Source organism: Drosophila virilis, chromosome 2 (genome assembly GCF_030788295.1).
Source record: "Drosophila virilis strain 15010-1051.87 chromosome 2, Dvir_AGI_RSII-ME, whole genome shotgun sequence".
Taxonomy (NCBI): Eukaryota; Metazoa; Arthropoda; class Insecta; order Diptera; family Drosophilidae; genus Drosophila; species Drosophila virilis.
In genome coordinates, this window is record NC_091544.1 from 14401783 (window position 1) to 14414702 (window position 12920).

Below are 12920 nucleotides of genomic sequence, written 5' to 3' on the forward strand. Positions count from 1 at the left end.
AAGTCGTATGTGTTACTGAGCAATTGACTACTGTTGTGCTTCATCTTTCAAGATTCCACAATGGGCCCAAGCCGCTATCGCAGGTTATGCGCGAATCGCTGAGCGAGGATCCAGTCAGTCCGGTGCTCTGGCAACCCCATCTGGAGGCGCTAGATCGACGAGTTGGCATCATTCTGCAAAGCATACGGGACTGCATTAAGCGAAATCCACCCGGCGAGCTTGATGCATCCGATACGGACGTATCGTCATAGCGCTAAGCCTCAAAAAAGAGTTAGAGTCTAAACTTAGCTGTAAGTTTGCGTGTCTTGTGTACTGTCTAGATTTAAGAGTTGAAATCGCGACAGGGACCTTTGTAAAAGGTCGCGCTGCCCAGCGATATCCTTGCAGCTCCGTCTGCACATACCAAAAAAAACCAAACAACTAAGAGCAACCAAACAATTGAATGTACTGCATGTTCCGTACATTTTTGGTTCATTCTGTTAAGTATATATTTAACCAAGTTAGCCGATGAATGGAATCGAATCGTTATGTGGTCTGATGTAAAATGATGTACCTTCAGCACACTGCACATAGCAAAAGAACAAGAAATCACACACTTCCTAAGCAGCTAAATGGTGTAGTAAGTACTTCAACTTACTACGAATACAACCACAGTAGGTGCCAAAAGCAAAACAACACATATACGAGTGCGAAGCATTGTACTCGAACTTGATTGATTCTTAGAGCAAAACTAAATTATACTTACATTGCGCTAGAGTGAAACTTCTTGAAAAGACTATAACAAACAACTATTTATTTATAATTTTTTCATAACCTTTACAACAACAAACATGTATATTTATGTATGTACGTTTATGCAACTGGTAAATTGCCAGCACCGGAAAAGAACGAAAACAAAAATTGTTGGAATTTTAGTTGGTAAGTCATAAGATCTATACGATCGATATCGATATCAGATGTAGCTTTATCTGAATGCCTAAAACTGTTCCCCATTCTGCAAGCGAGGACATGTTGTGTTTTATAGCTTATCTCATTAGTTAATTAAATTAGTTTCAGCCTGAAAAGATGTCCTTCAAGAGTTATCGACTACTGTTAGCAACTAATTATGACTATCGAGTATAAATATAGTTAATTTCGTTTGTTTTTAATCTAACAATTTAAATCGTACCTAATGTAGTTGCAAGGACGCCGTTTGTTGTTGGCCAATTAAGAAAAGTAAAAACTAAACTAGTAATAAAACATGTTAGACATAGCAAAAATTTTAGTGAAAATTTCAGATATTGAATAAAAAATACCAAAGAAAGTAACCGACTGCTTTATTATTTAATTATCTGTTACGCTGCATTTGTTAACGTTTGAGTTAAGTTTCTAATTGAAAACTTTATAAGTTGGGGTAAAATTAAGATGAGAATATTTGGGTTGTGTACAAAAGTAATTTTTATTCTCATCAATTTCTTAAATTTCATTACCGATTTTCTGGAACACGTAATTAACATTATTATTGCAGAGGTTCGAAAATTGTAAAGTCGACCGTTCAAAATTTAGGCCTTCGCCAGTCTTGGACCCACCACTTTTTCGCACCTACGAGTGGAATTTGGCTTATTTTCTGGCGAAATTATGAAATGCATACCTTCGCCGTATTAAAGCGACATTGCTCCGCCATCTAAAACGTCAAATTTCCGCGCGGCAATATGACTTTTCGAAATCACAAAAGCACCGTTTCTTTTGGCAAGATTACTCCTACTTAAGTTTATAAATACGTACATATGATTGCTTGTATAAGTAAAAGTTCATATGCAAGTGATTTATTATGATTTATTATGAACTTGAACATCTGCTAGAGGAGAAATGTCGGTTGAAGAACGGCAGAGATTTTCTTAATTTCTTAACCTCGTGAAACTTTTCAAAAACCATCTAAAATTGTCATTATTGTCATCTTTAATGTCATTATTGTGGACTATCAATCAGTCAGTCTGGACAAACAGTTACACATATGGAATCACACGGGCTTCAGTATATTATGAACTTTCGCAACGAAACATATCCGTGGATCCCACTGTGCTTTACATCGATCGAGTCTCACTCAGCTGAGCACAGACGTTTCTACTCTCTTGGGAAATTTTCTCTGCTGGAAACGAACGGCGCCCAGCGTCCACATGGGGATTGCTGCCAGCTGTTACGTTCAGTTTATTCTGAGTGGTGAGCGTAGCAAGTGCTGTTTTTGCAATTCTATTTTTTTTTGTTCCCGCAATAAGTATCTGCTCTTTGTGAGTTGTTGGTGTTCCAATGTTGTGCGAATGTGATATAATTCTATTACTGTTCAATTAATAAGTCTAACAATTTAACTGTTGTCATTCATAGAAGTGGTAGGGCTGTGTATAAATAAAACACGTGTTGCTCTTGCCAGTAACTTAACGCTTACATACACATATGCAACAGCACGAATGATACATGGGGGGCATTGATTGTTGTCTTGGATTTCTAAATGTTATCAATAATAAGCTGAATGAGGTACTTTTAGAAAGTGTTCATTTATAGGTGCACAGACCTGACTTGCCTGGCATCCAGGTCAGCCGCAGGCCCTAATTGAATGTCGCTTATCAATTTGAAATTGATAATGCAAATTTTCTATTTGATTTGACATTTTCCTTGCATAGCTCAGATTCGCCTTAGCCGGCATGTGAGCTTGTCTCAAATAGTGTCAGCTTGACTTAAATAGTGAATGCAAGGCGAGTTGGCAGAAACGACATATGCAAATTCTAGCAACTCAATTTGCAATTCAACAACAGTTCACTACCACGTAGAAATTTTGCAATTTGTAGGAATAGCATAAAATGTCTGTAAATATTGTTGACCTGCGATCGGACACCGTCAGTCTGCCCACGCCCGAGATGCGGGAACGCATGGCCGCTGCTGTGGTGGGCGACGATGTCTACGGCGAGGATCCCACTGTTGCTGAGCTGCAGGAGAAGACTGCGGCAATTTTCGGCAAGGAGGCTGGCCTGTTTGTGCCTAGCGGCACCATGGGAAATCTTTTAGCTGGTAAGTGGCTGGACGTGTACATAAATAACACTGGTCCGCAATTTAGGACCTGAATACCTTATAAAGGGGCCCGCCGCCTCGGACACGTAAATGCATATTAGCTTAAAGTGAAGATGGCTCACACCCCTACTGTAATGGCTGATGTTTATAGACTTAAAGAATACGTTTTTTCTGTCTCGTCATTTAAAGTGAAATTGAAACTTTTAAAGAAAACAAAAACTGTTTAGAAAAGACGCCCATATCATGCATCAGGCTCATAAACGTTAAGGTTACGGGCACTTCCATAAACATAACAGTTATTTTTATGTACTTAACCAGCAGGAGATGCAAAACCTTCTGGGCAGCTGAGGGAGCCACCCTAGCTAATATTTCTAATGGAATGGCAACTTTATTAAAGTCGAATACACTGAGAACCCTTAATTCATTATTTCAATTGACCCAACTGCTTTAACTTTTGCTTGCAGTTATGGTTCATTGCAACCGACGCGGCTCGGAGGCCATTGTGGGAGATTTATCACATATATTTCTCTATGAACAAGGTGGGATAACGCAGAGCAATAAATAACAGGTGCAACAGCTAAATTCTAATCCCACTTAGGTGGTGCCGCGCATTTGGCTGGCGTGCAATTAGCCACGATAAGGAACCAGCAGGACGGCACCTTTAGCTTGGAGGAGTTGCGGCACAAGATACGCCAGTATGAGGACTGCCATGAGCCGGTTACCTCCTTAGTTGTTGTGGAGAACACCCACAACATTTGCGGTGGCAAGGTGATGCCTCTTTCATATCTGGATGAGCTGGTGGCATTGGTACGTGATTCTGGCCTGGGCATTGTTCGTATCGGCCTGCACATGGACGGCGCCCGTGTGTTCAATGCGGCAGCAGCTTTGGGCGTTAGTGTTGAACGCATCGCCCGTGGCTTCGACTCAGTGTCCGTTTGTCTGAGCAAGAGCTTGTCCGCGCCGGTGGGCTCCGTGCTGGTCGGCTCTAAGGCTTTCATAGCGGAGTAAGTATCGAACGCTTCTGTTCATATCAAACTTGCCTCCTCATCTGCCTTCTCTTCGAAGAGCTCACCGACTTCGCAAAGCCTTGGGTGGTGGCATGCGGCAGGTGGGCATCTTGGCAGCCGCCGGCTTAGTGGCCCTAGAGCAGGTGGTGCCGCTGCTGGCTAAAGACCATGAGCACACGTTACGCATTGCAAAAAGTAAGTCCCTTAACCATTCTGTTATCATCTCTTGATACTCATATTCATAGGCATTGATCAACTTCGGAGCCCTAATGTAACCGTGGATTTGGCAACTGTGCAAAGCAACATTCTGCTGGTACAGATTAAGCAGCCCAAGTTGACTGCCAATCAGTTTGCCGAACGTCTGGCAGTCATCGAGCCGGATGAGCTGGCAGCTGGTGTAACCGGCAAAAACGGAGCGGGCATCGTAGTCAAGGCCAGCGCACGCAATTGGGAGTTTATGCGTCTAGTGTTCTATCACCAGGTGGACGACGAACTAGTCGAGCTGGCCATTAAGAAACTCACTTACGTCATCAAACAGTACGATGCACGTTGGCCCTGAATCTTGTACCCCTTGAACCCTCCCAAATTTGTATTAACTGATAACAGAAACTAGAATAAAGCCGGGAACACAAAATAATTAGATTTTACTTTGGTCATTTAATTAAAAACCAAAGCTGCAAACTGACAAAATTCGAATTAGTGCTTCTTGAGTGGCTCGAAGCAGCGCTTACATTTACGCATGACTGCATCCAATCATAGGGAACGCCGGCCAACAGTCCTGATGGACTTCTGTTGCCATTGCTGGGCTTGGAGCTGTCTGCATGAATGCCCCACTGAATGAAGTAATAAAATTATTTTTAAAAAATCATTGTCAATTTTGCGATGCTCATCGATTTAAAAGCATGCGCCGTTCCAGAGCCCAGTGGAATCTAACTGGCATCCAAAGCTAGCTCCTTGTCGGCGAACGTTTCTGATTTATATGCGTACTTACCATGTGATTGCTAAGCGGCTGCGGGGACAGGATCCACAACTCGGCAACTGTGGAGCAAATCGAGCAACATATAATAGATGGAGGTATCTTCGGTAAGAAGCCTTTTGTGCTGCTCTTTGCTTTGAAATGTTATATACTGTGCATAATGCAGAGATGAAATTCACTTATAGAAGCACTTAATAAATTGAAATTATTATCAATACACGATTAAAGGTCGCTTTCTATCTCCTGTCAGTGCACACCATCATTCCGAGTAGCAACAATCAACACAAAGAAAGTTATCATTTTACAGAAATATGATATATTCTACTGTTGCATCAAAACTTTGTTCGACTTCTGACAATCTGCCACCGCTTAGATAACGTTACTAAATTTAAAGTTCAACAAATTATGTGGGACTCCTTAGAGTATGCTTTAATTTTTAACTCTTCAAATAATATGCCTGAAAAGTCTGCCACAATTAAAAAACTTCGTCTCCGAAAGCACACACGCTTGAGCTTTTAGCTTGCTATGAAGAGAACGAGAACATTTCCCGTCTATAAATAGCCACCAGACATGCGACGCTGACGCCGGCGTTGGGGCGCGAAAACGCGTGTTTTTCTTAATGCTTTCATTGCTTTGTGAGAGAGAGAGAGAGAGTATATTAAAGTAACGTTAACTCCATTTTCGTTCTGTTACTCTGCTTGCTCCCTTAATTACGGCGCTCTGGCAACATCTATTTAACATGTCAGGATGGCCGAGCGGTCTAAGGCGCCAGACTCAAGATTAACAGTCTTACATTTCATAGAAGTGTTGGTGAGCGTTCTGGTCCTCTCTGAGGGCGTGGGTTCGAATCCCACTTCTGACAAATGCTTTTTGCATTTTTTGAAATTATTATTTCTCTACCCTGATTTGGTGCAAATGTATGTGACGGGCAAATGGAGAAATCTCTGACCACATATACCATATATATATATTTTTTTTTTTATTAGAATGGAAGACCTAGCCTTTCGGTCTGTACGCGTCATAAGAACAATAACAACTGAATGCTTGCAAATTGATATGGTGTTTTAAGCATACATCGAAGATTATAGGAGCTGGACTAGAGTTGAAACTTTAACCCACTTAATTGTTTTTAATCAAGCATAATTTTTCACAATAATAGTTAACATTAAGTTTCACACATTTGTTTTTATTAATGTGTGAATCGATTGCGAATTATTAACAGTTTCAAGCACTTAAAGCTGATTATCTCATTTACATAAAATATGAATTCTACTTGACTCTCCCATGTCCACATGAGCCAGTAATACAACAGTATTAATTTGCTTCTATAAAATTTGGTGTGATTGGAATCAATAAAGTTCAGCTTATAGCAAATTAATTAAAGATTGCCACGCCTGACATTTTCAATTAAATAACATTTTAATAAACAGTCGGAAAGTTTTAAAATACATATTCCCCATTTTAGTGATCGTTAACATATTTTGTAATGTGTTATACATGTGCATAAGAGAGGTTCTAGCTCTATTGGCAGCCCAGTGGGCGGCACGTGCCACTACCCGGCATTCTTTTAATATTGCAGCAAATACGTGATGTATGGGCTTTACAGCCTTTGCATGGCGGACCAAACTAAAAACGCAATTCCTCCATTATGCCAACACTGTCGTGTTACACCTAAATGACATACAGTCATGAAATAAAGTCGTAAACTCAGCGCTAAGCAGGCCTGGATATCAGGTACGGGCCCCCAAACTAAACTAAACTAAACTAAAAGTAAATGGTGCTGTATAAATTGAAATTTGCATAAAGTGCCGCGCCAAACGATGATTCAATAAGCGAAAATCAAAAGAGGGCTCCATCAGTTTTTATGTGTTTCTGTATTCTATTTCTTCGAAGGCGTTTTGAATTCGATGTAATTTAATTAATTGCATTGGGCTAGTAAACTAAGCTTTTTTATTTAACCAATGTAAAAGAAATTGCACGAGTCGAAAGGGAAGAGTGAAGAAAATAGATACAGAAAGAGAGGGAGATAAAAATAGAGAAAGAGAGAGCTGGGCACAGACCGTGCTGCTTTCGTGTTCCTAGTTCCTCGTTGAACATAAATTATTTATTTCCAATTTCATAAGCTAACAAATTGATGATGAAGTAATGCTAAATAGTATAAGGTATAACAATGTGCTGTATTTAGAATAACTTAGTGTGAAGCATATTTATGTGGAATGTTTCAGTTTGAATATTGAATAATTAATAATTAATAATTAATAACGAATTGGGCAAATGTTTGCTACACGCAAATATTGTTTATCTTAATTCTATATAAAAGCTTTTTATCTCTGCATTTAATTATGAAAATAACAAAACTGTTCACAATACTTGTAAATGGGGAATTTGAGAGCATTTGTAGTCTACTTTTGGAATGGGTGGAAAAATATCTGCATAGCTGCAGGCTGCATTAAAAATACGTAATTGAAAAATATTTTGTTTATAGTAATTCAAATGCACTCGTAATTAAAAAGGTGTATTTTATTTTATTTTATTTTATTTAGCTTGTTTAATAAATTGGAAGCTGCGGTAGCTTAACTTTGAATTGTTGTTTGTGTTTCTTCGCTTCACTAATTTATAACCGATTTTGAATGATTATGATGATTGCTTATCAACGCACGGGTTCAACCGTAAGAGCTGCGATAAAAGTGCTTTGGAAAATTGCATCAAATTTTTTGTTTGTCTACTTTAAACTCATTTTCAAAATATGTACACAGAGAGTCATTGACGACTTGAGTTATACTTTTAGAAAGCCAGCCTACTCGGTGGACAATTTGCAAGTGCTATGCGCGAAATTTTATTTTTACTCGCTTGGCTAAAGCCCTTTTTAAAACCTGTATTCTATGATTGTCCAGCATGCGTTTCTCATTAATTAAACTTAGATTTGCATTCAAGCTTTTTTTGAAGTATTGTATTTAATTTATCTAACTTCAATTTACTCTCTGATACCTGCTCTCTTTCTTTTTGCTCTCAATTTTTTAGGATTTAAAGTGTTATTAAATAAAACGAATTAAATTTATGTATAATTAAGATATGTGTAAAATCCGCAATTACCCGGCCACCGTCCATTTGCAACTTGTGCTATGATTGGATATCTGTGTTTGAAATTTGAATCCATTTATATATATTGAGACACTTCTATGAATGGGTGAATATATGTTTCATGCCAGAAATTTAAAACAAGTAACAATCAAAGTAGACAAAAATTTAAAGCGTAAATACAGTCGGAAATGCAAACACATTTTGGCAAATGCGCAAGGGACGCCTCTTAAATGTATCTCGGCTGGCCTGCCATGCAGCAATGCACTCACTTATGTACATATATGTGTGTATACGTCTGGATGAGCTAGCGGTAGCTGGTAGACTAAGTAAGACATTAATTTACTAGGTTGAGCTTCCGTCTTGCCTAGGATCCCACATGCATCAGTCACCCGCAGAAGGGACTGCGTTTGCGTGTTGTGTGAAGATTTCAAGCGCTAAACAAATGAAAGCTTCATGAGTTGAATCGACTTTCTTCGTGGGCAATGCCATAAAGTACACGTGCCATAGGGCAACTGCTTGCAATAAACGTCTGTTCGGTGTAAAGCCAAGTGCTGGCAACCCTATTCCACTCCCAGCTCTGATGTGGTGGCCATGTGGACGGAGGAGCGACGCGACGGCTCTGCGCATATTTTATGGCAACTTACTGAGAACTCGCACCGGGCTCAGCCGGCACAAGCATTTGGGCACAGGCGGAGGGAACTTAATTAGCTGCTAGCTACGACTTCGATTGCAACTGCAACTGCAACTGCATTGCACCTGACATTTAACATTATTACGCGACGCCTGCTGCTGCGACCAGTCGAATATATTACGATGCCCGATTCGTGCAGCCGGCAGCAGACAGCAGGCAGCTCGCAGCCCTTGCATGCGGCAATAAACCTGCCCTTTAAAGTTCTGCTACTCGACGATGTGCCGCGTTTGAGCAGCATTAACCGTAATGTGCACAACATTGACGCCATTTGGCATGCCACACCCAAAGTGGTCGCCCATCAAAAGGTGCACCAGCCGCTCCACCAGAAACCAACGCGAGCCTCCATAAAAATAAACGCTGGCACATTTGTGACTTTGGTGTGGCAAAAAGTTTGCGTGTTTCATTGCATTTCTTTGCATTTGCTGGCGACGAGAGTAGAACAGACAGCGGTACAGTCGGCTTTTGAAGAATCCAAGTTGAGTATACTTTGGGAGCAGCTGAATTACGATTCATTCGGTTTCAACGGATTAGCCCAACGAATTTAAGGGTTAAAATCGTGTTTTACGGCAACAAAAAATAAGCACAATTAATATTTTAAATTATAATTTGGATTATAAAAGGGACAATCATAATTTCGCATACTTTTGCCTTTGTAAACGATTTGACATTAGTTTTTCTTGAGGTTAGGCACAAAGTGGATGGCGCTGGACGTTGCAAAAGGACTTTTATGCATATGTATGTTTATTATTGTATAAATCTGGGAATAAGCTTGCATATAAAGTTGTTAGTGCTCAGTTGAATGCGGCCGTGATCCAGCTGTGGCTGGTTAGCCCTTGTAGAGGCGCACTACCTGAACTAAACGAACACTCATATGTAAAATTGTTGTGCTGCATAGTTTAAGGATTATAAAATATATTTGCAGCAGCAACAATAACGAACCCAGCAAGTACAACAAGAGCAAAACCTGTGGCAATAATATCGCAGTCAAGCGCAACTTTTTTGTCCAATTCAAACTTGAGCGTTGCTTGAAAGAGGCATTCGAATGTGTTGCGTATGTGCATGTGTAGGTTAGGGTGTTGCGATTGTTGCATTGCTGTTATATTTCAATGGCAAACTTCACCGGACATGCTTCATAGCTCTAATTATACATGCGCCTTCCTAGAAACGACTTCCTACGAGAGGTGCACTAAGAATAACAAAAGCTATTGGGGTTGTTTCTGTTGTTGTGGCTGTTGTTATTGCAACAAAGTGTATGCATGTATGTTGTGTTACTTGCTGTGTGTTTGTGTTTAGAAGCAACTTTGGCCCTCTGCCAGCGTCTGCAGTGGTGAAAAGGAAGCGGGTCGTATGTGGATGTTAGCCTATTTCTTTTATTTTTATACTCAATAAGCTGTGTGTGTGTGTGTGTGTGTGTGTGTGTGTGAGTATAAATTTTGTTTGGTTTGAACTCCTGAGGTGGCCCGAAAACTTTGCATGTCTGCTTGGTAATTCATGGATTGCTGTTCATGAGGTGGCGGTTTGGGTCGTCTCTCTCTTGATTTGATTAGCCGACAACCACAACACAGTTCGGCGGACCAGTAAATAAATTTATGTACATTTTCCAAGCATAAAATATGGCATTAAAACTTAATGTGCGACTCTGAGCACGCAACGAGGAAGAAGCAGAAAATAATACAAAAAGGGCAGCATATAAAGACATTATTCGAATGTTGAATACAAATTGCTGACTAAATTACAGACTGGCTAATAAGCCGTCCAGCCCAGTTGATTACGTGCTGGCGTCTTCTATTTGCCACCCTGATTACGAAGCCGCATTAGCATATTTTTCTATTTCAAAATTTGTGACAAATCACTTTATTGACATTTTTTTATGAAGCGGCGAGTTGCGGCTTTTTAAGCTTTTCGTAAACAAACTGTCTCAAATGAAAAATGCTTGCTTTAAGGCGTGCCCACGCCCTCCGTGCGCGAGCTTAAGATTGACGCGCCGTTTACGTGCCACAGAAACATTTTTCATCCTTCCGCGTGTCTTAATTAACAGTACCACATATCAAACCATTAAAAATTGCCCGACAAAAGTCTAGGCATGAATTTATGTATTCTAGATAAAGGCTGCCAGTTAAGACGACAACAGTGCCTTTGTCTTTGGACTAGTTCGTGCGACGGTGGATGCTAATGAACTGCGCCAGCCTATGGGGCGGTAAGAACAATGCCACGATGCTGCAATCAAGGGCAAAAGTTTGCACAACAAACTTATCGATTTGGTACTATAATAACGTACAATAGGAAAGAGCACATCGAAGTTTTCAAAGGTTAATGGATGAAATGTGTAAAAGTTTGCCATTGTCCTTTTTAAATATGCTTGAATATATCTAAGCAATTTCCTCTCTTTTGGACGTTTGCATTTTTAAAGTCGTTACGATATTGTCCAGTGTATTTGCTAGGTTCAGTTGATATTGCACTAATTTGAACTGTAATTTATGCATACGCATACCATCATCTGGGTCCACATAATTTAATGGCATTTAACCATCCAATCGTTTATGTATATAATGCAGCTTGTGTGCATTTTGTTGTCAAATAGCCACATCATAATATGCATCGCTGGTTGGTTACCTTCGCATTCAGGGTGGCACTCTTCTGGTGAGCATGTGGCACTCGTTGTATGCTAATTGCCGCATAATTGTGGAAACGTTGTGGGCATGCTGCTGTGCAGCCATGCGAATAACTTAATTGGTCCAGCTAATTGCGGGACGGCACTTGCTTCAAAATTGATTTAGAAAGTGGGCTAGTAAAGTAAAATGCAAGCTCTACGATTAAGGCCATCAGCAAAAGCTGCGCGGCGGCGTCCCGAAAGCCTGTAGAGAAAACTGCATCATTTGGCTACTAAATTGGTCAGTTCTGACATCGACTGGCGTTCTGCTATTCAGAGCCAAACGAGCGATTTTGCATGCAAAATGCGGCCAACAGCTGTTGGAATCATAACAATGTCATTACGCCAATGACAGAAAAGTTAAGTGACGCCGACGACTCTCCCGTCGTTTGGAACCGCAGACAGTAAGCATCGCATGGCATGCATAATGTTATAGCGAACACTTTTGGAGGAGGCCACGCCCGGTTGCAGTCACTACAACATCATTACACAGCCAGAGAGGCCGACTTTATTGAATGCCTGACGTTCACTGACGTTTTTCATTTTCGAATTTATCGTTGCTGGTTAAGCTGGACGCAAATTTTCTAATTGCCGAGCGAGGAAAACAGTGCCGTGCACTAATGGAGATTTTGGCCGTTTATGTGATTGCCTTTGGAGCGTATGTGTGCTGGCCTTCGGCAGAGTCCATTTGTGGAGCTTGGCTTAAATTTATGTAGATTTTCAGTCAAGACCATTCAGCCATCTCATGCTTATATTTCATGCGCCTTCCATTAGCCGAATTCATGCAGTCGCAATGGCCAAGATTGATTTATACAATCCATGGCATGCCCTCAGCGTTGGATTGCACGCGGACTCTTCGTTGGACATAACGTACTCAGTCGTACCAAACTGAAATTGAATCAATATTATGCAAATAGTTACCGTGGGGGCAGGCCGCTTGTCCGTATGCCAAGGCTTCAGTCTCCACATGTGTCGCTCTGCTCCCATTTTTTTTCAATCGTCGTCATATTATTTCGTAGTATTTCATGTTGCTTCGCTCCGTGTACCATAACAGTGCATATTGATTTGCCATTAATGGGTCGGCCTGGAGCGGGCAAGTGGGTCACCAAAACAGCATATAGCCATCGAGGCATACAATCGAGCCATCTATATAATGCATATGAATGCCTGAATAGTATTCTACAGAAAATTTATGTTTATAAGTGTATTTTATCGTGATATTTTTTCAAGCGCATGGGCGTAATCTACAGAACAAAGCGTGTTGCTATTGTGTTCAAATAAAGATTTCTGTAGAATCTTAGAAATGAATAGTGGTAGGAAATAGTTTTGCTGGCAATGATATTATTTTTCCATCGCTGTCTTTCAATTTCCAAAAACAAGGCATTTATAATTGTTGTGCATCACATTTTAATTAAAATTTCGCTGAGAAAACTCATCAGAAACTTCTTGTTTCCACGAAGCTGTCAGACTTTA

The 12920-nt window shown here is 40.4% G+C and overlaps 2 protein-coding genes and 1 non-coding gene across 4 annotated transcripts in view; all 3 read left to right on the forward strand.

The window, feature by feature from the left end:
* Positions 1-1307, forward strand: part of LOC6630177 (uncharacterized) — a 59458-nt gene extending 58151 nt beyond the window's left edge. For both annotated transcript variants that reach the window (XM_070207675.1, XM_070207676.1), the window contains one exon: positions 53-1307. In XM_070207675.1, the coding sequence (XP_070063776.1) occupies positions 53-251 (199 nt within the window). In that variant the 3' untranslated portion in view covers positions 252-1307. The remainder of the gene's footprint in view (positions 1-52) is intronic.
* Positions 1308-2184: 877 nt separating this feature from the next.
* On the forward strand, positions 2185-4686 carry LOC6630176 (uncharacterized). Its single transcript, XM_015171583.3, has 6 exons — positions 2185-2267; positions 2823-3042; positions 3507-3581; positions 3641-4046; positions 4108-4244; positions 4295-4686. The coding sequence occupies exons 2-6, from the start codon at positions 2835-2837 to the stop codon at positions 4606-4608; spliced, it is 1140 nt and encodes a 379-aa protein (XP_015027069.1). The 5' UTR covers positions 2185-2267; positions 2823-2834; the 3' UTR covers positions 4609-4686.
* Positions 4687-5766: 1080 nt separating this feature from the next.
* TRNAL-CAA (transfer RNA leucine (anticodon CAA)) lies at positions 5767-5887 on the forward strand. Its single transcript has 2 exons — positions 5767-5804; positions 5843-5887. It is a non-coding gene; the product is annotated as a tRNA-Leu (tRNA).
* Positions 5888-12920: the final 7033 nt, after the last annotated feature.